Raw genomic sequence first — 27,082 nt, forward strand, 5'->3', positions numbered from 1 at the left:
GGAGATCGTGTTTTCAGCCTGGTCTGTTTGTCTGCCTGCCAGCAGGATTGCAGAGGAACTACTGGCTTGATTTTCATGAAACTTGGTGGAAGGCTGAAGCATGGGCAAAGGAAGAACTCATTAAAGTTTGGAGCAGATCCAAATCACAGAATCACTAAATATTTTTCACTATTCTCAATAATGTGAGTGCATTTGTGCTGCATTCATTTAGTGTTGGAACAATCAGAAATCTCAACTCCCAACTGGGAAAATTCATGCGAATGCCCCCTCAAGTCAGAACAGCCACTCAGAAAGTGAAAATTTAATGGCTTGGTAAATCCCTTTGCTCTCAGTTGTCACGCAAATATTGGAAACGGCTAACAATGTTTTGTCTAAACGCTCTGAGCAATAAAACACACCTGATTTGTAGCAAATCATGTGAATTATAACAAAAAAGCAACCAAAGTAAAGTTAAATGTCATTTAATGTTACAATATAATGTGATGCACGTTAAGCATCAAACACTGATCATGATCAAGTGCGCATTTCTCTCAGTCCATAAACTTTTTTGATATTGTTCGGTGCTGTTTGGCTGTTCTGAGTCTCCAGCTGCGCCTACAACACAAATCAGATATATGTAGCATAAGTGGTTTATTTAAGATTCAGTCAGACACCTAATCTTAAACACTATCAGATGTGATTCATACAAAGTTTTACTGTGTGGAATTTGGGGCTCAGCCAAAAAATAGCTTAAAAAAAAAGTTAATGTTTGATCAGTGTTGAAGACTATCAGTAGTTCAGCCTACAGTTTAGCCTCCTGCTGTACAGGTGGATTTTTAATCACACTCTGTAAAGTGTGCGTCATGATCACTGTGTGATGTGTTCATCCTTTGACTTCGCACCAGGATGCAGGAGATGTCTGTCTGCCCATCGGTCCCTCTGATCAGCAGGATCCCACTTTACTATTTAACTGCGCCTTATTAAATTTCATCCATAATTGTTTCCAACACCTGGTTATGCTGTTCTCATACAATCTGCAATATAATTGGATTCCCTTCAAATGTATATTTAGGCTATTTGTTGTAGAGTGGGGTTCTTAAGCAATTCAGCAGTCACAGATGTGGAGCCTGTGCATGGTTTGCAAATTCTGTGGCTGCAAAAATGGTTTGTCTAGTAGATTTGATTTGAATTGGAGAATTGCTGTATTTTCATCTTTGTTTTGTTTGCCTTATGTTTGTTTGTTTTTGATGTATTGGTGGGAGGGAATTCCTTTTTTTCCTCAGTCACAGGGAGGGTACAACCACAATTAAATCAAGGCTGGGCAGTGTTTCACTGTTTTATAAAAATGAGTATCGAGCCGACTTCCCCACATCAATAATTTTCCTACTGTACCTTAGAACAGCTGTTTTTAAAGCACAATTTACAGTTCGCTAAACCCCCGTCCCCAAATGATCATCTGTCCCTGAAAAGCTATGTGGTGCTGTACTAGATTGCTTTAACTCAGCAGACCAGGCAAAACTTTATTATTGCCAAGTTGTGGATCAAAGAATCCTCATTTGCACACTAAAGGTCATGGTTTATGGGTAGGATATATGATTTTAAATTATTGCAGTGTGTTAACATGTTATGTACCTTCAGCTTCACTGTATTACATTTTTACAAATCATTTTTCATGATTGAAATCCACAATGAACCAGTGTTATTGTCTCAGGTATAAGATGGGTGTTGCTGCTCAACTGTACTTTTTGTCTTAAAAGTCAATAAACCCAACACCCATCTGTCACTGTGCTGTGTCAAATTGAAATGTTTATATTACTGTCTGGTGGAAAAAATAAATCTTTCCTACAAAAGCATCATTACAAAGTGTGCTTGTTAATTCTGTTGTAGCCTTTATGTAGTCAGTGGGTGTGTGATTCACACTCTTTCTTTCTTTCTTACACTAATTTGTTTTGTCACCATGAACCATTACACATGTGAAAATGCATTTATAGGGAAGAGAAGTAGTTCATATATTTGCAATTATGGAAAAGGTTATATGTATTAAGTGCTTTTTGTGTGCCATTTCTCAAACTGAGGCTTCAGCATATGAATGTAGCAGTTGACCCTCTAACCTTTCCATACAGACACCCTTTCCCCTCAGTTCAATATAAGGTACATAAATAGGTCTTTATTTACAGTACAGAAAAACTCCATTCATATAAAAATAGTACTGTACTTATGTACAAATAGGATCTTATGAATGGATGTGAATTGTAGAGTGTTCAATACGTGGAAAGGATGTAAATGGCAGAATTAACCACTTACACGTGACAGATAAAAGCTGCTTCACACATGGCAGATATTTGTTAGCATAGCAACAGAGTTTCCCCAAACGGAGTTCAAAGTTGTATTATTCAACAACAGAGATGCATATTTAATTAAGGTCACTGAATTAAAGTCACAATTTGTGAGACTTAAGACATTCCTTATGCCAGTGATCTCCCTTTTAAATAGGGAGGAAAATACAAAAATCCACTCCAGCCGTGCTGGATATGAGAATCCTCAGTTGAAGTTGAATTTAAAGTTGAACGGTCCGGAGCCAAATGGATTGAAACCCTGGAAGCCCTGGAAGCCTCCGGAGTTCCAGTGATGGTGATGACGACCCTGCTGGCTCTCCGGGTCCAAGGGGTCCTCCCCTTGGTCAAACTTGGTTCTCTTCTCTGGAAAGACAATTAAATGATTCAGTTAATGAATCCCTTCAGAAATTTATGTTATGTTTTCTTATTATCATTGCCCGGAAATGACAACAGGAAAAAAAAAAAGAAAAATAATATGACCTCCATACATTAAATTAAAAGTTTAGTTTGAGCTATTCGGAAGGAGATGGTTCAGTGTAGAATTTGAAAATGGTTTAGAGTAAAGTAAGGTTTAAAATGTGAGTTTGCTTGTGGCTGCTGCAGCTTGAGAATCAGCAATCTTTTAAAAAACAACAACTTTTGAGTCTCCGGGCAGTTAACATATAGCACATCTAGTGTACTCGGCTTATAATCTTTGACTTTGTTTCACCTGCACTCCAAGACAGACTTGTTCTGAATTTGATCAATTTATGAAAATGATGGGATTATGAAACTTCTGTTTGGTCTGAATTTTGTACAGTTAATGCAGGACATAAGCAAAATGACAAGCTCACTAATGTAATGCACCACCGGATGCTTTTGTTAGTGAAATGAAAAATACATTTTCACAGTTTTAATCTTGTGTCCCTGTGTTGATTGTTCATTTATCTCTTTTTATATGCCAAATATTTTTTCTAAAACAATCAGCATCAAGAGCATTTTCCCAGTCTTTTCCTGTAAAACAATTTCAAATGTTTGATGATTCATCTTGCACTCCGGGGCGTTTACAAAAGTTCAAAGTTAAAGTCGAATTAAAAAATAAGTTGTGTTAGATGCAGAAGGTGACACTAGCATGGTTGTTGTGAGGACCAAAGCTGGAAAAAATAAAACTATATATACACTACAATATAGGACATCTAAGATTTTTTGGGGATCCAAGCATTTTACTGAAATAAAAATGATGCCCAGTAAAATAATTGAGGTCTCAAGCTACTTGAACGAAATAACAAGTAGTAAGCTGTTTGCAGCAGCCCCTCAGAGGCCTGCTGGCATTTAACGGGAGACTGGCAGTAACAACTTTCCACTGACTCTGCACACAACAAAACTTTTTTTACCTGGGTCAGTGAGAACCTCTTTAGCCTGAGCAATGTCTATGAACTTCTTCTCAGCCTTCTTCTTCTCCTCTGGATCCTGGAAGTTGTCCGGATGCCACTGTTGTGCCAGCTTCCTGTAGGCTTTGATAATCTCCTTTTTCTGGGCCGTTCTGTCATAATAGAGTGAGGATTATTAGCACATTTATTAAAGAAAAACATTTTCTCTCTTCTTTTCAACAAAAGCTCAGCTGAATAATATTGGCAAGTATCAGGGTTACCACATTGGCCCTCATGTAATAAAGCAAATACATTTTTTTTTATTACCAAGAGTGCTTTCATAGCCTTAAAATGCAATCGACCTTGAATTGTCAATAGTGCTTGACAATACAACAAATGTTCGAAAGGAGATAAATGAGTTGGTTTTCAGTGCAGCATTTGTTATTCGACACAATCTCAAACGAAAATAAATTGCTTTGTGATGCAGTCTTGTAAAACAACCCAATTGTAAAAAGTAAATACCCCAATTCTTCCCAACTTCCCCCAGAAAATTCTCCATCCGGAACACATCTGTATGAATGAAAAGAAATATCCCCAAACTCCAGTTATCAGTGCCCACCTCTTCACTCCGAGGATCTTATAATAATCCCTCTTCTGAGACTGTTTGAGAAGTCGCTGAGCTCTCTCCAGGCCTTCTTTTATCTGACGGTCATTCTCGCTGTGTTTCGCAGCAGTCTCAAAGTCCTTAATAGCTGGAAAAAGATTTAAAATAAAATGGATGACAGAATCAGTATTGCTTACTCATGCTGAGAAATATAGCCTTTTAAAAAAGTCCTTAAATGGAAAGAAACACAGGACCTTGTTGTGGCGAGTACCCAACAAGAAAACAGTTCTTCGTTTTAGTTAATCGTACACTATTTACAACATAATTATTAACCCATTGACGCCTAAAACTTCCTGTAAAACCTCTGGGCGATTTTAAAATAAGCCCCTAAAACCTGAAGTTTTTCTGGAAATTCAACAGAAGTGTCAACGCTACTTCTAAATAATAGATTTTTCAGCCTCTGTAGCAGATAGAAATGAAATTCAAAAAGTATTTGAGAGCTTATACAAATACTACAAAATGACGTATCCGCTTTCCAGGCTTCAATGGGTTAATATAATATAATATAATATTTTAATCAGCTGTTGTGTTAAAGTTCCAATCATCCGTAGAGAAGTGATGTAATGTTAAAAAAAAACAGAGAAAAAAAACTGTCTTGTTAAATACAATTCTTACATTTTTGTTGCCAGAATCATTGTTATTGACTGTTCCATATCTCTCCAAAAAAATGCCGGATGTTATGTGGTTAAATAACCCACTTTATTCCCCATCATCACCTTCAGATCATGTAGCAGCAGCTCCAGGCTGTTTGAGTGCGCACGTTTGGGTGCTTTGAGGCTTGTTTACCCTGTGAGGCGTACTGAGGTGAATTAAACACCCATGGGTTCTGACAGTTTAAAAGCCCACATGAGGTCTGGCTTTCCCACCTGCTGATGTGTTCATGTCATATTAATGACAACATACACAGCCTCAGTGTGTGATTACACTGGGGCTTACCTGCCTGGAGTGATGCTGAGGATAATTGTGGGCTTAATTGGATGTTTGTGTTTGTTTTGTCCTCTCATTTAAAATAAAAGCTGAAACAAAGACACTGCATTGCACTATAAATAGGAGTGTTCTGGATAAAAAATAAGGCAGTTTGCCAATTTTATCATTTAAATGAAAACTTACTGGCGCTTTAATCCATCTCCTTTTTATTATTTTTATTATAACTGCTATTTTCTTTGCATGTGTTCTCTTTTATATCCATCACACTGAGATAAAAGTAAAATAAAAACATCGCTGTGTCTCGCTAACCTCATGTGGATAAGACCACACTGAAATACATTTCAGCTTGTGCCTGTAGCGCACCACATGTTAGCGTTTGATGATTTAGTAAATTAATGTATCATTTATTTTCATCTCTAGAAATCTATCAACTTGGAATAAAAAATGTTGCTTTTTTTAAACACTTTACCATCAGACAAGTGAGCCCGAGGGCGTCATTGTCAACGTCTGCACATAACGCCGCTCGGGGCTGGCAAACTGGCGTTTCATGATGCACATTGAGGTTCTTCCCTCGCTTGTACCAGTTTGTTATTCTGGTGGAGAGGCACAGTAGAAGTTTTGGACTTTTGAACAGGTTACCAGTGCAGTATTCCTGTGTTCTGATATTTTCTCACTGCATTATTTGAAGCACATGCACAAAATTCTTTCCAAAATCTCACAAATATCTTTTATTCATGTTTTGCTTGCCTGCTTCCCTTCATCATGCATTGTTAAACTATTAGCTGCACATCATTTTTATTAAATTATTATTATTGCCTCTGGGTCCATGTAATCATAATATCCCATGTTTAAATCCAGTCAGATATTCCCCGCCCCTGTCTACTTCTCCCGCTATTGCTCAAATATCAATATTGAAAAAAACTGCTCAAACAAACACTAAAAAGTTTTATCTACTAATTATGACAACTGTGACAGAAGTCATCGGTTTCTTCCTCATCTTCAGCAGCTGGTCTGGTCTGTATGACAGCTTCTCTTTTCAGCTGATTAACTGCCCGTACAGCCGTTTGAAAGTCCCAGGTATTAGGTGTTGTGCTTTCCATCTGCAGCCTCTAATTTGAATGATGCACGTTGTCAAACTGTGGTCACACACAGCCGACAGCCAATGTAGTTGCCTTGATTTAAGCTTCAACTAGCAGCAGGATCTTGCAACATAACCACAGAAAATCTCCACCCTTCTGGTGTGCATCACACTGGTTGGTTATGACTCATCACTTTACACTCTTTTAGTTTATGTAGTGCAAATCGATAGAAGTGTTGGAGCCTGACGCACTGGAGACTGTTTCATGGAAATTGTTCAAGATGGACTCAGATTGAGTGTGTCTATATGGACACGAGTGTCCATACATGAGGCTTATCCCAGTTTTTACCACATTTGGGTTATGATACCTGCAACAACATAATATCTGGTTATCTTATCCTTGTATGCATGATAAATACTAGTATCCGAGGTAATAATTACTGCAGTCTATTTGTGCTTGCACCTGTGATGTTTACTAAAACAAAAAGACCTACACTGTACATTTACTGATACTTGACAGCTTTACTGCCTATTCTTCTTTGCTCCGGTCGCCCACACCTGTCCGTTCTGAGCGCATCCATCTTCCTCCTGCCACACACGCATTGAGCTGTTCCTGAAATAAGCTACGCTACTCTTAGAACACTGCCCTCTACTTTGTGTTGTCGGCCTGTCACTGTCAATACGACAGGGCAGCAGGGGATGAAGATTTGCAGCTTAATTCCATACAGAAAGCCTTTCCACGTCGTCGCTGTTTGCATTTATTTTACATCGTGTGGCTGAAGGTGTGGCTGCGCAGGTGCTCTGGGGTGCTCATTACCCAAGTTAAGATGTATGCACGCACCACTACCCTGGTGCTTTTCAGATTAGTCCTTCAGAATAGTATTTTCAGCTTTCACATAAACAGGATTAGAGTTTATCCAGGTTTCTTAAATGAGGATAAACATAGAAAAACATGAATGGGATACTTCAAATAACTGATAATAAATGAGATGCTCATGTGCATGTAAATGTGTACGGTGAAAACTATAGCCAGTCTCTTAAAATCACTGTGTAGGATATGTAACATGCTTAATTTTGGGATTATCACTTTTTTTAAACAAATAAGTACTTCTTCTTGGCAATAGTTACATATACAACTTTGCCAATTCCTTTGCATTGAGCTCCTTCACATATTCTATAAAGTATGCTCCATTCCTAGACACCCTGTAACATTGCACACTTTGCATTTTGTCCTTTTACGTTTTCTTCCAGCAGCCAGCTGCTCTCCCTCACCTGCTACACCACTGTGACTTGATGTTTCAGGATATTTCTTTTTTTTTGTATTGTATTGTATTATGTTAATTCCTGTACATTTTTCCAATATTTGAGCCAGTGTTTTCGGCTAGTTTCAGACCGATAGTCATTAGCGCGAATCTGAAGTGTGAGAGTTTCAACCTGAGCAGCTGGAGTGAAAATTATTCTATAGGAAGCACAGTTTGGACATCGCATTCACAATCTGTGCACAAAGACACAGAGCTGGGTGGGCTGGTTTGCATTACATTTCAAACTTAATTGTCAGATAAACATAAAATGTGGGCTGGGACTTTGACAAAACTATCTAGTGGCTGTTTGCGCGGCGGTAGCAGAACATTCGGCGACAGGTAAAATGATGGCTGGGAAACAAACTATTCCTGGGGATTTCACCATCTGCCATCACTGGACTTTCTACGATTTGATGACAGATAGGGGAGACCATTGTTTCAGTATAATTCCCCCTCTGCCAGCAAAGGCTTTATGGAGATGGTAAGTGCTGTGCTGTGTGTGTGTGTGTGTGTGTGTTTTGGCACTTCCACCGAAGAATGGCTTTAGGCTTGATAAACAAAAAAAATCGGAATAATTTCATCCAGCAGTGCAGGGCAGCTCTACGTCTTGCAGGCTATACTTACTCCAAACACAATGTGCTACACACATAATTCTAATTATACTGAGTGTGAAAAATGCTCTAACAGATGACGTGTGTCTTTTTCTGGCTTTAGACATAGTATTTATATGCTTTAACCAAATTAGGCATGGACGCCCTTGCTGTATTTATTTACATTTAGTCTTTATTGTGCCTATTTAAATTCAAAGTGGATTTGGTGGTGAACCAAAAGATTCTTAAATGAGGCACAATTTAATTTAATCCATCCCTTTACTGGCTGCCCAGCAGCATTTTCTTTGGATGTTTACATTAAAATCCCATTACTTTCACAGGAGACATAAACAAATTCCAACAAAAACATGACTGAAGACACTTGTATGATGTGCCATTGATATTTTATCTAAATTTCACTGTATATTCTTTGTAGGGTTACAAGGACCCCTTGTGTTACACTATTGCCATGACAGCAGTGAACAGTCCAGTAAAATGAGGATTATTACATAAAGATTTCAGTAATTTCATTTAAATGGCTGTGTTTTTACCTCTAAAAATCTAATAAAAACAAGTAAAATGGTGTGAATAAAGTAGAACTATTTTCCAAATAACTGCCATTTTCAAAGCCCCCGTATTCAAATTTAGTCCATCTTCAGCAAAACACGTATTTCCCATAGACTTTCTTCACTAAAATGAACACATTTCCAGTGAAGACTGGTCTTGGACTCTTCGATGGTATTTAGTGAGACCCTGGTTCTGAGTGAAAAATTTAAGCGACTGATTTCAATAAATTGAAAATTAATCAAATCAATCAATCAAAATTACTTTATTTATCCCCAAGGGGAAATTCATAGATCTAATATCAATATTTCACCCCTAAACTTACTCCCAGACAAACTGAGAAAATTCTTGATGAATTCAAGTCAATGGGGGCCACATTAAACAACAATAACAATGTCAACATATACATTTAGAAAACTGCAAGCATGAGACTATATATATATGGACGTGTTTTAATTAGTAAGGTTTTAGCAAAAATGCATGTGACGACAGTGCTTAGCAAATGGCCTGATAAATAACACTTTGATTATACTGCAGAAGTTTTTTGGAGAGTTTGTAACTGGATGTTATACATATGGTTTTGCTGGTTGGACCCCATTCATTTCAATTCACCAAGCATTTTCTTACTTTTTCACAAAAGTTTCTTCACAAATTCAAGGTAACACAGGGTGAGTGTTTGATTTGAAGAATTCCTTTTAGTCCAAACAGCTACATCTGACAGACTTACCTTCCTCATACTGTTCCTCTTGGATATAGGCCTCAGCTCTGTCCTTCAGTACGTTAGCGTTCTCGGGGTCTGACTGAAGGACTTCGCCACACACTGAGATTGCTCTGCTACCCTGCTGGCCCTGGTCATGACACAAAGAAAGCATGGTTTTAAGATGTATTGTTTAAAGTCAAAGGGTGAGTTAATACATCTCATGGTAACAGTAAGAGGTCTTACCTGGGTCAACGCATGGCACATGCGCACTTTAGCAAGGTGAGAGAAATGGTGCACGTTGGGCTCGGTCTTCATCACTGCCTCATATTTGCTCACTGCGTCTTCGTACCTAAAGGAGCAGGAAGCAGGTGGGTGTTTAAACAACGCTGTGACACTGTCGATACGGCGGAACGCAACATGGATCATTGCACCCACAAACATCACGCCGCTCTGTTATTTGCTTTATTTAGTCTTGTGAATATGATATCTTATGTATGTCAAACATCATGTGACATCCATTCATAACAAGATGGGATTTGCACGCCTGTTTGTAAAATCATAAAGTCGGAGTGCTCGAGGGAAAGGAAGCAGTTATTCTGCAGATGATGCAAACCCTGGTATTCAGAAAGGATGTTATTTTATATTTAAAGGGATGTACAATTGCCCGAACACACGCAAACACACCTCTGCTCTTGGATGAGTTCCTCTGCAGACTGGATCTGTTTGTTGAGCTTCTTTACTTGCTTGTAATGGCTGTAACATTGTTTGTGATCAGGATCAAGCTTCAGGCACTCGCGCACCTCACTGCAGATCAGACGAGATGAGGAGAAAAGGTCAGAAAAGGCTAATTTCTCATTTCACCTCATGTACATGCTATATTGCCAATTTACAGGGGGCGGACAAAAATAACAAGACTTTAAAATAACAATACATTTCAAGCATGTTTTCAATTTTTAAGTAATAATTGTATCATTATTTAATTAGTTTGTCTGGAATGATCACATTATTAATCTGTAAATTTGTCCTTATTATGACATCATTATTACATAAAGACAAATCAAAAAATATATATTTATAAATATCTCTTTGCTAATACCTCTCTACAGCAGAAAAACACAACGACTATCGTCAGATAGGTAATTCATTATAAAAAAAATATTTGTAATGCATTCTATTGAAGATATCATTGTGCTATGTTGCTATGGTTTCAGGAGAAACTCCTCAGTAATTAGGGAGTTCAAAGTGACACTTGTGTTATACTGACAAAGCATAAGAGCCTCACAGAAAGCAGACAGCAAGTGGATCTTACTTGAGGGACATCTCATGGTCTCCAAGATTATAGTAGATGGTGCTGAGTTTATAGAAGGCTTGGGTATTGTCATTCCTTAACTTGGATGCAGCTTTAAGGTCACTGATGGCCTTCCCCATCTCTCCCATTTGAATATAACACTCTGCTCGCATCTCACGAGAGGTCACATCCCAAACGCAAACCTGTAACAGGCGGACAATATCTCTTAAGAACTGCGGTACTGGCTATTATATACACAAATGCTCTGTAGACTCTGCAGTGATGATAACATGGACAAAGTCATGCTTGCAGGTAAATTAGGCAATGCTGACAAGGTAGGTATCTTACCTCAATGACAGTGTCAAGCTGGGCAGCAGCTGTCACATAATCCTGGCTGTCGAAGCTGCTGCGTGCGTGAGCCACCAGCCGCTGGATTTCATCTGACTTTGTCAACTGACTCTGGGCTTCCCTCTCCTCTTTTTCACTAGGGTTGGACTTCAGCTGGAACATTGCAAGGCAAGACATTAGATTGAATGCTTATGGTGATGATTAACCCATTGAGGCCTAAAACGCCTGTAAAATCTCTGGGCGATTTTAAAATAACCCCCTAAAACCTGAAGTTTTTCTGTAAAGTCAACAGAAGTGTCAACGCTTCTACTAAATAATAGATTTTTCAGCCTCTGTAGCAGATAGAAATGAAATTCAAAAAGTATTTGAGAGCTTATACAAATACTACAAAAGGACGTATCGGCTTTCCAGGCTTCAATGGGTTAAAAGTAGTCTAACTGGGGGGGGAAAAGACTAAAACCAGTACAATGTTTGAATATATATGGCGTAGATTGTAGACCAGAAAATCTGTGTACTTCAAAAAATCGTATTCAGTCCTTTACCAATTCACTCCAATATGAGCTCTTGCATTTCTAAAAGTGGTACTTGTGTCAACTTTGCCTCCTCAAAGCATTTCTTATCACAGCATTAGCAGTGCTTACCATTCCCTAAACCCATTACATTATAATCATCCTCATCATACAGGTCATCATATTCACAAGAGCAATCTCAGCTAACAACACGTCCTTTACAAATAGACCTTGGTACCGTCAAAGTATTTCCTGCTAGCTCAGCTGAGGAAAAAGCATAATGAATAAATGTGATGCATTAAGTTGGGCCAACACTGTGGACTGCTGAAGCAGCAGGATAACACACACCTCTGGCCAGTTCCCTTGACATTAGACCAGTAAAATGTTGCTCATGAAAGCCTAGATGCCTGCTGGACTCTGCTAAGAATGTGGCTCCTGGCCCGCTTAATTTCTGACAGCTCCCTGATAACTTAAACTTTTAAAAACTTTTTTTTTTTTTATGTTTGACTGCATTGTTTTCTCAATGAGTAAATTGTTGTTCAGACCGAGCAGCAAAATGAACACAGATCATGTTGATCGCATTTGAGTATTTAAAAAGCGCTATATAAATCTGATTAATTATTTATTATTCTTATCTCAGCTCAATGCTCTGTTTCAAGTTTTCACAGAACATTACCCTGTTAACATAATAAAACAATTATGTGAGGGTTACTCATTTACATAGAGTGTTTTTGTCTATTAAAGTAATTGAGAAGGATGAGACCCCATTTTATGCTGCATGAATGTAGTTTTAATAAAGTTAATCAAAATATGACTGGTTTTCTATGTGTTCAATACAAGGAAATGTAAGGGGAGGGAACTAAAGATCAAAACAGGCTTATAAGGCTGCAGGCCCACCACAAGCCCATGGGACAACGTGACACGGATATTCACATTCTATCCCCATATAGAAGAGGAACTTCATTTTTGCCTGCATGATTTCCTCACCCTAGAATACAGAGGCTTTAAATCATTTTTTTTTTTAGAATTAATAGTAGATATAAGAAGGGCATTTATGTCTTCTGGGAGTGTTGTGAAACTTCTCAGTAAAATGGTAATTCTACTGGAAAATGCATTAGCAATCCTTAACGAGCACCTTAAAATGATCCCTTAAGGCCAAAATGAGAGTTCACTGCCAATTTAATTATTATCTACATTTTTAAGATGGCTTATGGATGCAGGATATCCCCGTTCTCAAAGGTCTTACGTGGCCTACGAGCATCTGTTTTTAACTTCCATTGTACTTGGTTTCAAAGACTTTTATTAAGTCCATTCAACCCATCAATAACAAAAACCTCTCATGTGGTCATCGTCAAAGAAAACTGTATAGAATACGGGATTCAATAATAAAGGTGAATGAAAATACAAATAAACACTGTACAGAAATACTGAAAAATAATTTACATCAATAAACCTGTTAGTAAGATTAATAATTGCCATTGTTTCAAATCATTGGAAAAAAAACATTAAGCCTAGTTTTCATGCTAGAGTTTAGTCCATTATAACACCAAGCTACAGATCAACACTGACACCTCCTGGTGATCTCTGCTTATCTAACCATATACTGACATCTTAGTGTCTTCTTGTGTGGTTTGAACATGGATGTTACTATACTTACCACCTTCTTAAAGTCATTCTCTGATTCATCTAGTCTCCCCTGCTTCAGAAGAAGATTTCCTCTCTGTAGGCGTGCCTGTTAAGACAGGGAAATAGGACTTGTTTTGCATAGGAATGCAAATATAGACTTATAAACACAGCTGACATCGCGGATCAGTTTCCCAGCATTGTTGTGCCTGGAGCGGATTTAAACTATAAAACCTGCACATAAATTGAATTTACAAATATAGCTACCAGTTTCTTCCCATTATTTACAGTAGATGATTTTCTCACACAGTTCTGTAAGCATGACATGAAACCACGAGCAGCAATATAAAAATAAGTTACTTCAGACAAACTGAGGTAAAAACAGAAACTCACAGATGTGAAGTCTGGTTTGAGTTCAATAACTCTGCTCAAATCTGGCAGCGCAGACTTTGACTTCCCCATTGCTAGAAACACTGTAGCTCTCCTGTAGAAGGCCATGTAATTCTTGGGATCTCCATCTGACAAAAGCACAACGAAAACACAACAAACAAGTTTTTAAATCACCATTACCTAGAGTATATACTAAGGCAAACATTGTGAGTCTGTCATTTACCTACGGCAGCATGGAAATGAGAGAGGGCATCAGCTAGCTGCCCTGCAGCGAGCAGTTTCTTCCCCATCTCCATATGATTATCCACACTCCCATCTCTGCCACATGCCACTCCTGAAAAACATGCACAAAACTTATATCCCCCACCACAATACAAATCAAATTTAAACTTTATTTATATAGCGCTTTTCATACATATAAATGCAACACAAAGTGCTTTACAAAAAATTAGAATAAAAACAGACTATAAAAATGACAAAACCCACCCCTCCCATCCCCACATACACATCTGTATGTACACATACATGCACACAAACACACATTCAGACTCACACACAGCACATATTATATATATATATCCCTTATTTAACCAGGTAAAAGTCTCGTTGAGATTAAAAAAAACTCTTTTCCAAGAGAGACCTGGCCAAGAAAGCAGCATACAAAGTGACGAGTTACAACATTTAAATACAGTTAACATAAACAATTAAATACAATTAAATACAAATACAGCCATCACAACAACACTGAATGAGCCTCAGTAGATACTTATATGGAGCAGTCACACCGACCAAGGGAAATTAATTCTTTATCCTTTAGAATCGATTTAAATTCACCGATTGTGATCAACTCAGACAATATTGAAACATTGATTGACAGTGTAGAGACATGGCAAGGCACCGAGGATCCAGATGAGGAAAAAGCATATTATCACAGTACTGTCCTCCCTGCTTTATCAGCGTTACGTAGCAACCAATGACAGGTTGCAGCATGTAGCATAAATTACGACAGTAAAGTCAAGTTAGTGAGAGATTACTTTGACAAGCTAGCTAACGTTAGTTGTCATACGACCGTTGAAAGTTAACGTTAGGTGAGCTAAAACCGATAACACAAAAATTAACAGGCTAATGTTGCCAAAGTGACACTAAAGTTTAGTCACATGTAGGCTCAAAGTTAACTTTAACTAATAAGGTAAAAAACGGTCTGCCTCCAAAAGTTACCAGAAGTGATTAGCTAGCTTAGCGTTAGCCAACGGTTATTGCTTTAACTAGCTTAACGCTGTCATGACATTAGCCAAATAAATAACGTCACTTCAACTTCAACCAGGCTGCATCAAGTTATCTTTCAGTTAGTGGAAACATTAGCAATCGTTAGCCTGTCAGTGCCAAGTAAAGTATAGTCAGCTTCTTACCCTCATATCTCATGTCAATCAAAACAAGAACATAAGGGATGTAAGTCAGGATTTTGTGAGCCACATGGTCGATGGAAACCATGGTTAGATCCGCACCAGCACTACCAATCTCCTTCCTTGTCCCACAAAGTCTATTTCAGATAATGTGTCGCTTAATTCTCAACAGTCCCATGTGTTCATTGCCTCTCGTCTCCCAGGCTCTCAGAGTGGAGCAGCACACTCAAGCGGCCGGTCGTGGGTCACTGTGATTGGCTGCAATGTTTGGAAAACCCCGCCCACCGCTGCTGGCACCACAGAGAGGAGCCACGGCAGCATTAGCTATGTCACACATATGCATATCGTCACCCTGTTTAAATGATCGCCAAACTCAAGTTTTGTAGGCAACACAAAAACTTCACAAAAAGTGTAACATATGACATTTATTGATCATTGCACTCAAAAAGGATGTAACAAAGGATGGCTATTGCCATAGTAATAACACTGTGTGTATGTAAGTATGTAACTTAAGAGAAATAATAGGCAATTTTTTGAACATGCCTTTGTGACTTAAGCAGGATATGGTAACACTTTATTTTGAAGGTGTCTACATAAGAGTCACACAAGCCTGTCAGAAACATGACATGACAAGTATCATGAGCATTAATGTTACTTCAAAGTGTCATTAATGTTCATGACACATCCTATGTCATGTTTATGACACGCTCATGTCACTCTTATGTTGACACCTTCCAAATAAAGTGTTACCATATGCTTAAGCCACAAAGGCATGATCAAAAAATTGCCTAAGTCACATTTTATTTTGATTTAGGCATAATGAATACACTTAAGTCACACACTTGACATAGGCCATTATCTTAAAGGGGTAAAATCACATGATCTGATCAACTGAGGATGTAGGCGATTTTACCATAGGTGGCCGGCGTCATGAGGAGATGATTTAGGCAAAAAAAAAATTAGCCAAAACATTTTTTTTCCAACAACAAGCAAGGTGGATCCTCCCCAGCCAACAAAGAGGCCAACACCCAATTCAAACCTGGTAATAAATACATGAATAACATACAGATGTACAATTCTTCCTTCATATAATAATCTGGCATATGTTGATCAATGAAAATTGTACATACTTCTGTTCTTTGTAGTTCGTCATCACCGCGTGTCAGCATATGCATGTGTCTGTGTAGTTTTGTCACTCTATATATTTGGGGTCTCACTCACACTATGGGGTCCCAAAAATGTTGTGGGGACAAACGAATCCCCTTTGAAATTTCCTAGTTTGCTGCATTGATTTATCATAAAATGTGTTATGTTCCAAGCACAGACAAACACAATGTGCTGAACTTCATACCACTCAAACATTTTCAAACTTTCTTGAACACATCCATGAAACATTCTTAGTGCTGGTGGAAAAGTAAGTGAACCCTTAGGCTAAGGACATGAGGTGTGTATGTATGTGAGTGAGAATGTGTGTTGGTGCATCATGTATAAAATTACCAAAAATGAATATAAAAGATGATTCTAGTGTCGAATATAGTATGACATAGTATACTTTGAATAATGCTGCTTTTGATGAAAATATTCAGATGATTAACTTAAGTAGTCCTGCATCCTTAAAATTTTACTTACGTAAAGTATGTACTCCCTGTCAGGATTACTATACTGAATCATATCTTAATGTATTATCATTTAAGCAGTATTGTAATGTCAATGTTTATCAAAGTAGAGCTAATTTGAACTGCTTTTTATACTTCTATAGTTTAATCTATAACCATGCACATATATATAATGGATATTAAGTAAAATAAGCAAATAAGTACCTTAGTTAATTAGATAACCTACTACTGACATCCATGTGTAACTAGGAAGAATTCATATATTAATTAAAACATTTTTTATTGCAAATTTCAAAAATATCAGACAGGCTTCAAACATATTGAACTAGAGATGCATAGTTTACATGTTAAAGGGGCAGTGTGTAATTACTGGCTACATTCTACAAAAAACAGGGGGCAGCATTTCACTATGCAAAAGAATTTCAGGATTGATGAGAAACACTGTGTACAAAAGTTTTATGCAGGGCTGTATCTACTTCTTCATTCTCTCTGAGGGCAGACTGGACACAAGAGTGACTTCCTATTGCCTCTCGAGGCACAGGTGGTATTACAGACAGGAAGGCCTGGGGCTAGCTGGGAAGCATGCTAACTTCAGTAGCTATCTCTACAACAACATGAAGATGACTTAACTTTTTGATGACTTTAAGTTCTGGCCATATCTTACACATTGCACCATTAAGTCAACATGACATCAAGTTATTAGTTGCTTCTGTGGTAATGTCCCATTTATAGAGTGTTATATCTACATTTCTATTAAAAGGAATGTCTACAACAACAGGGAAACGTAACTAAGTAATTAATATACATATTATGGGACACAGAGCCATTGTTAATGTTATTGATAAAACCCAGTGTTTTTTCCTTTTATGGCCATTCAAAATGTCTGGTGTGAAAAATGTCCCTTTCTAAAAGATAAAGTACTTAGCAATGGTTTTACAATCGCATTTCTAAAAAAAATTGGGACTCTGTGTAAAACATAAATAAAAACAGAATGCATTCAATTCAGAATTCAATGTATGTATGCTTACAATAACAAGAATGTATCGTTATCATCCCAATAATCAGTCTTTATACAGTTTTCAATTGAATATATCACAAAATATTAGCCAAGGACAGAAACACTTTTTCCATCTTTGAAAAGAGGTCACACATATGCATTTGTAGCTGAGGTCTTGGTGGTAGCGGTGATCCCAGAGATGCTACTGGCTCTGCTGCCACTGGTTGTCCTTGATTTTCTGCTGTCGGTACTCTCTGTACGAACTGAAGACACAATGCTCTTTTGTATCGGAACAACTTTGTAGGCATCAGGGTACTGGTAGTCAGGAAATCTTTTTGAGCTGTGAGGTTCAGATTCAAGAAATAGTGATGGTTACTTTCTTGTAAATAATAGAAATGCTGAAAAGAATAGTGATACAATGGCAGCATTTTACCTTGACTGGCACCCTTCCCTCCCTGCAAAGATACTGAAAATAAGGCCTCCAACAACAAGCAAGGTGGATCCTCCCCAGCCAACAAAGAGGCCAACACCCAATTCAAACCTGGTAATAAATACATGAATAACATACAGATGTACAATTCTTCTTTCATATAATAATCTGGCATATGCTGATCAATGAAACATGGTGTGTTTTTGTAGTATATTTTAACCATGTTATTTGAAAATTGTACATACTTCTGTTCTTTGTAGTTTGGGTCGTCAAATTCTGATCTAATTCTGTTTCCAAAATAGGAGAAAGAAACCATAGCACACATCCCTGAAACAAAAGGCACATATTCATTTTAAGATCTATCATATAGTGTATTGCAATGTGACTTCTTTCAAATAAATCTGTGTAATGTCTTACCTCCGATAAGGTAGTTCATCCCCCCAGCAAAGGTTACTCTTGCATTAGCAATCTCTGACCCCCCAAGCTTAGTACACTTCATTCCCACTAAAACCAGAATTGATCCAAAGAAAGACAGGATGATAGAGATGATGATGAGAGCCCGGCACATGTGAATGTCCCCTGTCCAAGAAGAGCAAAACAATGTTGTGCATACAATACAAGATGTGGTAAAAGAAAAAAAAAAACACTGTTATTACACTGTAATAAATTATTCTGTAGTCATTTAATTTTACTTAATATATTTGATGAAATGTATTAAATATAAATGCGTCCTTGATTTTGAGACAGTTGTTTAAGTACATTTAATATAAAAATGTTTCAGATAAAATCTACTTCTTTATGTGTATGTAATTCTAAATCAAGAGAATTTTGAATTAATCCAACATAATAAAATTAGTCAGTTTTTAATTGACAGGCACTTCCTGTTGAGTTGTTATTAACTCAACTTGTAACGTAGTTAGATTTAATTAAAAACATTGCCTGCAATCTGTTGCCTCAATTTTATTGAGTAGCTATTGTTTATCTTTTTTTACAGAGTATTATTATCATTGTGCCTTCTGCTGAAATACATTATACTTACAGTTCAGTGCAAGCATTGATGGGATTCCCTTGCAATCAGATACTCCAGTTGAGTCAGATATGCAATCCTTCCACAGGTTGGAGAAGTAGTTTGAAGTTGTCAAGACTATGCTGCCCACCTCAGACCATGTCCAGATCTCAGTGGGCATGGTGGAACACACCAGGATCCATCCAGCAACACAGACAACAAAGCAGCCGATCTCCATGTACATCACCACGGTCCTGTAACTCATGCTTGCCCTGAAGCAGAAACTATAGACAGAGGAAAAGCAAAGCCGAGCAACGGCACCAACAGCTCCTTAGCACAAACTGCAGGGCACCTGTGTGTCTGCTGCTGTGGAAAACACACACTTCAGCCCGGAGGAAATGGTTTGTGTACATCATCACATGTTTTGCTTTTGATTCCATTGTTTTGTGACGGTCATTTTGGCAATGTGTTTGTTATTGGTATAAACACATGGGCTTACCAGTATGGGTTCAGTGTTACCTACCAGTTAGCTCAAGGCTAAAAATGTGAACAGGGAAATGGCACTCACATGAAACTGGGTAAAGGTCACATAATTCAGTGGAAAAAGATGTACAAATGATGAAACTCTTATGTTACATATATATTATGATGAAAGAATTGATCATTTGCATCAGACTGGAAGGTGTTACGAAGTCATATCAAAGACTTTAGGTATCCACCAGTCCACAGTTTTACAATTTGTCTGCAAATGGAGACGATTAAGTACTGGGGCTGGTCTCCCTAGAAGTGGGCACCCAGCCAAGATGACTCCACAGGAGTCAGAATGCTGAGTGAGGGAAAACAGACAAAATACTAGTAACTCCAAGTCAATCACACTTCTGTGAAATCAAACTGTCCTTGAATGTGTGGTATCACTAATTGACGGCATGATTTCCAATTTAATTGATTCATGTTAAAGCGTTGGCACATTTAATTTAATTAAAATGAAAAATGAAAAAAAAAAGAAATTCATAAATAAATACATAAATATGATGGAAATTTCACTGTGATGTATTTTATTGAACTTAAGAAAAGAAGACAACACAACCATGCCAACATGTCAGCACTGAAATGTGCAATCTTTGTAAAATCGTCGCAAGTAGGACTTAAGAACAAATTTGTTCTGAAGAACGGTTCGTGAATGAGGCCCATTGTTTTTTTGGGACTTAGATACAGATCATATCACATTTTTATGACAATTTAATGCATACAACTGAGGATTCTGAGGATTTGTAGGTCCTTCTCCCAAAACATGACATTGCTGTAAAACAAAAGCCAAAATAAACACTGTGGTATGAACTCAGCAATCAATGGAAAAAGGGTGATGATGGATGAATTTGACTCAGCAGACTTTAACAGCGTGAAATGACGATGACGATTCAAAAGATGAAAACAAATCAGGGGTCCTTTAAATATGGGAACTACTATAATGAAGGGCAAATTTGGTTGTGGTTATGATGACATCAAGATATAATGAGGGCAAAACATTTGTCATTTCCCATCATAAATGTTTTGGTTTTGGACCCACTGCCAGCAAAATACAGCTGTTTTGACAAGGAGCAGTCTCTCGTAGGTCTCTAATGCTCTTTTCCCATGAAATGATTGTGACAGTGTGATTTGTTCTTGACAGATAAAGTGTCTATCTTCTCAAAACTTTTGTAATCAATATCTTCCAACCATATCACAAAAAAATTAAACCACAATTAACAGAGGATTGTGTCTGAAAACAAAATTATTCCAACTACATGGGCAACTGTGTATAAATAATATATAAATAAATAATAACTATGTTTTATTTTCACATTTTTAGGGTGTGCATACTTAAATTATTTCATGATAGTAATAGATGATGATGATATTATTGTTGATGATGATTATTATTATTATTATTATTATTATTAGCACAATTTCTCGATGTGATATTTCAATATTGATCGCGTTTACTATGGTGGGCTACTTTGACAAGTTTATAACAACTTTAAACATACTAATAAAGTTATTTTTTAGTAAAAAACAAATATGAAAAAAATATATATATATATACATACCACAAATAACTTTGACTCTTCCTGGTAAAGTACAACAAAACCACTTTCCCAACTGTTAAAAAATATCTCCTACTCCTCCTTACTCTACTAGAGTAAACCCTGGTGTGAAATATATTGTGATACTGTGGTTCTCTTTCATAATATTTCGTTCGATGTCTCACTATGGGATGCACGCCCCCGCTGCAGACCTCAGAAGCATTAATCTCAATACGCCAATCCTGATTGGCTGGTAAACGTGTCCGTCCGTCCGCCGCGGTAGTCCCACCTCCTATAAGTACCGCCTGCGGACGGGAACACGTCATTCAAACACCTCTTCTCACCCGGAGCATATCTTGCGTCCAAGGCTGGCTAGCTTAACTGTCTGTAGACGGATCTTATTTAGCTTCTGTCGCCGGGCGCTAGCTAGTTTTTTGGACATTTCATTTGCTTCGTCGATCATACCAGATCGATTTCAGTGCTTCCTAGCCCCACCACGGTTTGGTCAGCACTGTCCTCGGCGCCACACCAGGCAGCTCGAGTACCGAGTGTCGGCACACCAGCCGGTCCCTCGGTGCAATTAGCGTTAGCACACCAGCTAACCATCCTCGACTCCCTGCCTGCACACCAGCTCGCACGGAATGGAGGTGAATACCCCTCACACCAGAGGGCACGGAGACTCAGCGGCCCGCTCGTGCCGCTGTGGGAACAAGATTGCGAGCAGGGATCCACACCAGGTCTGCTCGGGCTGCCTAGGGCTGGAACACGCCCGGCTAGCTATCGACGTCCCCGGCTCGTGTCAACACTGCGCGGTGTTCACGGTCAAGAGTCTCCGCCGACGGCTAGCCCGCCAGGCTAGCTTGTCTGGTTTCGACCCCTATCTCCCATCCGACGGCGCCGCCGGAGACGGAGAGGAGACGGGGGTCGCTGCGGTGGCGGTACCGGAGGCTTGTGCCAGCTGGGGCTCCCAGGCTGACCTCGCCACGGTCTCCCCGCAGGAGGAAGACGTCCTGGAATTGGACTATGGGGACGATGATGACTGCGCCTCTGAACTCCTCATATCAGAGGATGAAGAAGAGGACGACGTCTTCATCACTCCGGCCGGGGCTGCAAAGCCCGCGGTCTCCGTTGCCTTTCGGGATGGAGATGAGAGTAGCTTACCAGCTTCTCCCCTCCCCAGCTCGGACATGCTCGACGTGTGCAAACGCGCTGCAGCCCGGCTGGCTATCCCCTGGCCTGCTGTCGTAGCTGAGACCACCAGGTCCCGCTACGAGGGGAAGAAATTGCCCCTGGCCAGGAGCGCGACAAGGCAACTTCTCCCCGTCTTCCCAGAACTGCTGGATGAGGTGGCGCGTTCGTGGAAAGACCGCCCCTACAGCAGCAGGAGCCCGGTCCCCGGTGCCTCGTCCCTCGACTGTGAAGCGATGGAGAGCCTGGGCCTGCTCCGTATGCCTCCGATGGAGCCCCTCGTCGCGGCGCACCTCCACCCGCGGCTGTCAGCGGTGTCCTCCCGGAGCCCCAGCCTGCCGTCTAAGTCGGACCGTTTTCAGTCAGCCCTGACTGAAAAGGCCTACAAGGCAGCTGCGCTTTCGGCCAGAGCGCTCAATGTCCTCTCCCTGCTCACGGCCTACCAGGCTGAGTTGTGTGAGGATTTTGTGCAAACTCAGGACCCGGCTGCGTGGGAGGAGATCCCGGTCATTACCGACCTGTGTCTCCGTGTCCAACGCTGCGCGGTCCAGGCCACGGGGAAAGCGATGGGGACCATGGTCCTGCAGGAACGGGCGCGGTGGCTCAACCTCGCCAACCTGTCGGACAGGGAGAAGGACGACGTCCTGGACATGCCCATTGTCCCGGAGGGGATTTTTGGCTCCGCGTTGGCCTCAATGCAACGGCGGTGTGAAGCCAAAAAGAAGGAGGATGAGGCTCTCCAGCTCTGCCTCCCCCGTAAGCCCCCTGCGCCCTCTCCACCTGCGCAGCGTAAAACCTTCACACAGGCTGCTTCCCAGGTTTCACGGTTTAAAGTGCCTAAGCAGCCAAGACCCCAGCCTGCGCCGCCTTCCCAGCCAGGTCGGCCCAGCTGGCCCAGAAAACCCTCGGTCCCGGCCGCGGCTCCGCCGGCCCCGCCCGCGCAAGCTACCGGCCAGGCCAGGAAAAAGAAGAGAGCGGCCTGACCGCCCCTCTCTCCACCGGTGATGCAGCTGGACGTTCCCCGTTCTCCAGCCCCACCTGTTCGGCTTTTCAGCGTGTGCCCGGGGGCCCCCCACGCCCCCGCCTCCCAGCCGCCACGGCCTGCGCCAGAGCGAGCCGGGAGAGATGGACGTTTGACGGCGGAGAGTTCAGCGGTTGCCCCTGTCTTACGTCCACAAGCACGCACACACACACACATTTTCTCAATGAAAATAAAATGTGTCCCGCTGCCGCATCCAGGCCGAGTGCCGAGGGCGCAGCTAATAAAAGCCAAAAGAATCACAATGAGCAGCGCGGTGGCAACGCTCGCTGTTCCCCCTCGGGTAAAAGCCGAGGCGGGGACGGCGGGGCCGCCGCGCTGCCCACCCGGACGGCCGTCCACTGTGCCGTCCGGGTGCCGTGCCACTGTTCCACCACGGGAGGCCGCCACCGCACCGCGGCTGGGGCCTCTCGTGGTGGAGGGGCTGCGGTGCGGGACCACTCTCTCCCTCAGGTGGGAGAGATGGGCCGCACTCGCGGCTCCGCCCTGGGTGTTGAGGACGATTTCGCGGGGTTACAGGCTGCAGTTCGCCGCCGTTCCTCCGCGTTTCGCCGGTATAATACACTCTCAGGCTCGGGGGGAGTCAGCTCGTGTTTTGCAGGAGGAAAACAAAAGAGCAATTTGTGTCGTTCCCCCCGCACAGTGTCAGAGCGGTTTTTACTCCAGGTATTTTCTGGTTCCCAAACGGGGGGGGACCGGTATTCGCCCTATCCTGGATTTACGTGCTCTGAACAAATTTCTCAGGAAATACAAATTCAGGATGCTTACACACGCATCCCTGTTGCGCCTTGTGCGGCAGAACGATTGGTTCACTTCTGTCGATCTGAAAGACGCGTATTTCCACATCCCGATCTATCCTCCCCACAGAAAGTATCTGAGGTTCGCTTTCCGGGGGATCTGCTACGAGTATCGCGTACTTCCCTTCGGCCTGTCTTTAAGCCCGAGGGTGTTTGTGCGGTGCACGGAAGCGGCGATAGCCCCGCTGAGACGGCAGGGCATTCGCCTGGCCACGTATCTGGACGACTGGCTGCTGCTGGCACAGTCGGAGCAGGAGGCCAGAGCGCACACGCGTATTCTCATGCAACACCTGGTGGATCTGGGTTTCGTGATAAACGCGGAAAAGAGCGTGCTGTCCCCGGCGCAGGAGATAATCTTTCTGGGATTATCCCTGGACTCGGTGTCTTTCACGGCGCGCCTCTCGGCGGAGCGTGTGAGGGTCTTCAGGACATGTCTCGCGCTTTTTCGTCCGAGGAAATCTGTTCGATTCAGGTTGTGTCTTCGGTTACTCGGGTTGATGGCGTCTGCCATTCTCGTAGTCCGTCTCGGTCGCCTCCACATGAGGGAATTCCAGCTGTGGGTGGCCTCATGTGGGCTGGACCCCGTGCGTCATGGCGCACGGATGGTGCCGGTCACGCCGGGGTGCGCCAGGTCGCTGCGACACTGGCGAGTCCCGTCTTTTCTGACCCGCGGGGTACCCATGGGCTCCGTTCTGTCCAGGAAGGTGGTCACTACGGACGCCAGCCTGACGGGATGGGGCGGGATTCACGAGGGCCGGTCTGTGAGGGGCGTCTGGAGTGTGGGCCTCCAGCGGTCTCACATAAATTTTCTGGAGCTTTCAGCGGTGTTCCTCTCCCTGAAACATTTTCTTCCGTCTCTCATGGGTCAGCATGTCCTGGTGAGGACGGACAATACGACGACGGTGGCGTATATCAACCGTCAGGGGGGTTTACGCTCCCGTCAGCTGCACATGTTGGCACGCAGACTGATCCTGTGGAGCTGCGGTCGTCTCCTCTCCCTGAGAGCGACGCATGTTCCGGGAGTCCTGAACACGGGCGCGGACCTGTTGTCCAGGGGCGCGCCAGTGTACGGGGAATGGACTCTGCACCCGGAGGTTGTGGAGCAGTTGTGGTCCCGTTACGGTCGGGCCGCGGTGGATCTGTTCGCATCGCGAGAGAACGCGCAGTGCGCGCTGTTTTACTCTCTGCGCGGCGTGGATGCTCCCCTCGGCATAGACGCGTTAGCGCACGCCTGGCCGCGCGAGCTTCTTTATGCGTTCCCTCCCCTGGCCTTGATACCCCCCACTCTGTCCAGAGTGAGGGAGCACGGCCACGCGCTGATTCTGGTAGCTCCGCATTGGCCTGCGATGCATTGGCTGGCGGAGATATATCGGTTGCTGTGCACCCAACCCTGGCAGCTCCCGCTGCGCAGGGACCTGCTGTCGCAAGGGGGGGGGATGGTCTTCCATCCGCACCCGGAGCGCCTGGCGCTCTGGGCTTGGCCCCTGAGTGGTTTAATCTGTCAGCTGGGGGTCTCTCACAGCGAGTGATTTCCACTATTCAGAGTGCTCGAGCCGCCTCCACTAGGTCTCTGTATGACTGCAAGTGGAGGGTGTTTGAGGAGTGGTGCCACAGAAACGGCCACGTTCCTCTTCAGTGTCCGGTGGGGGTGATTTTGTCATTCTTGCAGGACCTGATTGACAATCGGAAGGCTTTCTCCACGGTTAAGGTGTACTTGGCGGCTATTGCCGCGTGCCACGTGGGGTTTGGGAAGCTGACGGTGGGCCAGCACCCGCTTGTTTGCCGTTTTATGAAGGGGGCGCGCAGGCTTCTCCCCGTGTCCAGGCCGCTGGTGCCGCCTTGGGACCTGGCTGTGGTTTTGGAGGGGCTCAGGGGCCCTCCGTTTGAACCACTGGAGGGGGCCGACTTGAAACACGTGTCTCTCAAGGCGGTGTTGTTACTGGCTCTGGCTTCGGCGAAGCGGGTTAGTGACATTCATGCGCTCTCGGTGCACCCGTCGTGCACTCAGTTCTTCCCGGGGGATGTGAGGATGACCTTGAGGCCCAACCCGGTTTTTGTGCCTAAGGTGGTGGGCTCATGTTCTCCTATTGACCTTGTGGCCTTTGCTGCCTCATCTGGTGAGCTGCGGTCGCATGCGTTATGTCCAGTCCGTGCTGTGCGCACCTATGTGGATAGGACTGGGGGGTTCAGGAGGAGCGATCAGCTGTTCGTCTCCTGGGCTAGTCCTCATAGAGGGAAGCCTATTACGAAGCAGCGCCTGTCCCACTGGGTGGTGGAGGCGATTGCTTTGGCCTATGCGGGTCAGGGTTTGCAGCCACCTGTGGGTCTGCGAGCGCACTCGACTCGGGGCGTGGCTACATCCTGGGCCTTGTTCAGGGGAGTGTCTGTTCAGGACATTTGTGCGGCGGCGAGTTGGTCCTCGCCTCTCACTTTTGTCCGCTTTTATATGTTGGACGTCTCCGCTCCTTGCGTGGCAAGCGCGGTGTTGATGTCCTGATTGGAACAGATTGTTTTCCCTGAGGGTTGGTGGACGCTGGATAAGCTTGTCTGGCAATACGGGAGCAACCATATCCCATAGTGAGACATCGAACGAAATATTATGAAAGAGAACTTTAGGTTATTTACATAACCCCGGTTCTCTGAGTAATATGAGTGAGATGTCTCACCAGACAACCCTTCTTGCTTGGGCGGGTGAGAAGAGGTGCTTATCTTGAATGACGTGTTCCCGTCCGCAGGCGGTACTTATAGGAGGTGGGACTACCGCGGCGGACGGACGGACACGTTTACCAGCCAATCAGGATTGGCGTATTGAGATTAATGCTTCTGAGGTCTGCAGCGGGGGCGTGCATCCCATAGTGAGACATCTCACTCATATTACTCAGAGAACCGGGGTTATG

The 27,082-nt window shown here is 42.3% G+C and overlaps 3 protein-coding genes across 3 annotated transcripts; 1 reads left to right on the forward strand and 2 right to left on the reverse strand.

Annotated features, from left to right (window-relative positions):
• Positions 1-1,861: 1,861 nt before the first annotated feature.
• On the reverse strand, positions 1,862-15,244 carry dnajc3a (DnaJ (Hsp40) homolog, subfamily C, member 3a). The gene is made up of 12 exons (XM_059342620.1): positions 15,056-15,244; positions 13,870-13,980; positions 13,650-13,774; positions 13,291-13,365; positions 11,125-11,277; positions 10,798-10,979; positions 10,173-10,292; positions 9,732-9,837; positions 9,516-9,636; positions 4,284-4,416; positions 3,689-3,837; positions 1,862-2,678 (listed from the first exon to the last, which is right to left on the reverse strand). Exons 1-12 carry the CDS (start codon positions 15,135-15,137, stop codon positions 2,521-2,523), a joined length of 1,515 nt encoding a protein of 504 aa, XP_059198603.1. The 5' UTR covers positions 15,138-15,244; the 3' UTR covers positions 1,862-2,520.
• Positions 15,245-17,590: 2,346 nt separating this feature from the next.
• LOC131979090 (claudin-10-like) lies at positions 17,591-19,363 on the reverse strand. The gene is made up of 5 exons (XM_059342997.1): positions 19,132-19,363; positions 18,510-18,671; positions 18,338-18,419; positions 18,096-18,203; positions 17,591-18,002 (listed from the first exon to the last, which is right to left on the reverse strand). The coding sequence occupies exons 1-5, from the start codon at positions 19,361-19,363 to the stop codon at positions 17,810-17,812; spliced, it is 777 nt and encodes a 258-aa protein (XP_059198980.1). The 3' UTR covers positions 17,591-17,809.
• Positions 19,364-23,353: 3,990 nt separating this feature from the next.
• On the forward strand, positions 23,354-26,682 carry LOC131979287 (uncharacterized). Its single transcript, XM_059343233.1, has 3 exons — positions 23,354-23,495; positions 23,589-25,696; positions 25,855-26,682. The coding sequence occupies exons 1-3, from the start codon at positions 23,354-23,356 to the stop codon at positions 26,680-26,682; spliced, it is 3,078 nt and encodes a 1,025-aa protein (XP_059199216.1).
• The last annotated feature ends 400 nt before the right edge of the window (positions 26,683-27,082 follow it).

This window comes from Centropristis striata, chromosome 10 (assembly GCF_030273125.1).
Source record: "Centropristis striata isolate RG_2023a ecotype Rhode Island chromosome 10, C.striata_1.0, whole genome shotgun sequence".
Lineage (NCBI taxonomy): Eukaryota > Metazoa > Chordata > Actinopteri > Perciformes > Serranidae > Centropristis > Centropristis striata.

Excerpts from the sequence above, each read along its gene's own strand:
- dnajc3a (XM_059342620.1), bottom strand. The coding sequence starts at position 15,137 with ATGGTTTCCATCGACCATGTGGCTCACAAAATCCTGACTTACATCCCT. Across the intron at positions 13,981-15,055 it reads GATTGACATGAGATATGAGG|GAGTGGCATGTGGCAGAGAT; the intron begins GTAAGAAGCTGA and ends CATGTTTTTCAG. Across the intron at positions 11,278-13,290 it reads AGAATGACTTTAAGAAGGTG|CTGAAGTCCAACCCTAGTGA; the intron begins GTAAGTATAGTA and ends GCAATGTTCCAG.
- LOC131979090 (XM_059342997.1), bottom strand. The coding sequence starts at position 19,363 with ATGAGTTACAGGACCGTGGTGATGTACATGGAGATCGGCTGCTTTGTT. Across the intron at positions 18,672-19,131 it reads ATCAATGCTTGCACTGAACT|GGGACATTCACATGTGCCGG; the intron begins GTAAGTATAATG and ends CTTCTTGGACAG. Across the intron at positions 18,420-18,509 it reads GATGAACTACCTTATCGGAG|GGATGTGTGCTATGGTTTCT; the intron begins GTAAGACATTAC and ends CTTTTGTTTCAG.
- LOC131979287 (XM_059343233.1), top strand. The coding sequence starts at position 23,354 with ATGCAGCTGGACGTTCCCCGTTCTCCAGCCCCACCTGTTCGGCTTTTC. Across the intron at positions 23,496-23,588 it reads TGGACGTTTGACGGCGGAGA|GCCGAGTGCCGAGGGCGCAG; the intron begins GTTCAGCGGTTG and ends TGCCGCATCCAG. Across the intron at positions 25,697-25,854 it reads GTTTAATCTGTCAGCTGGGG|GACCTGATTGACAATCGGAA; the intron begins GTCTCTCACAGC and ends TCATTCTTGCAG.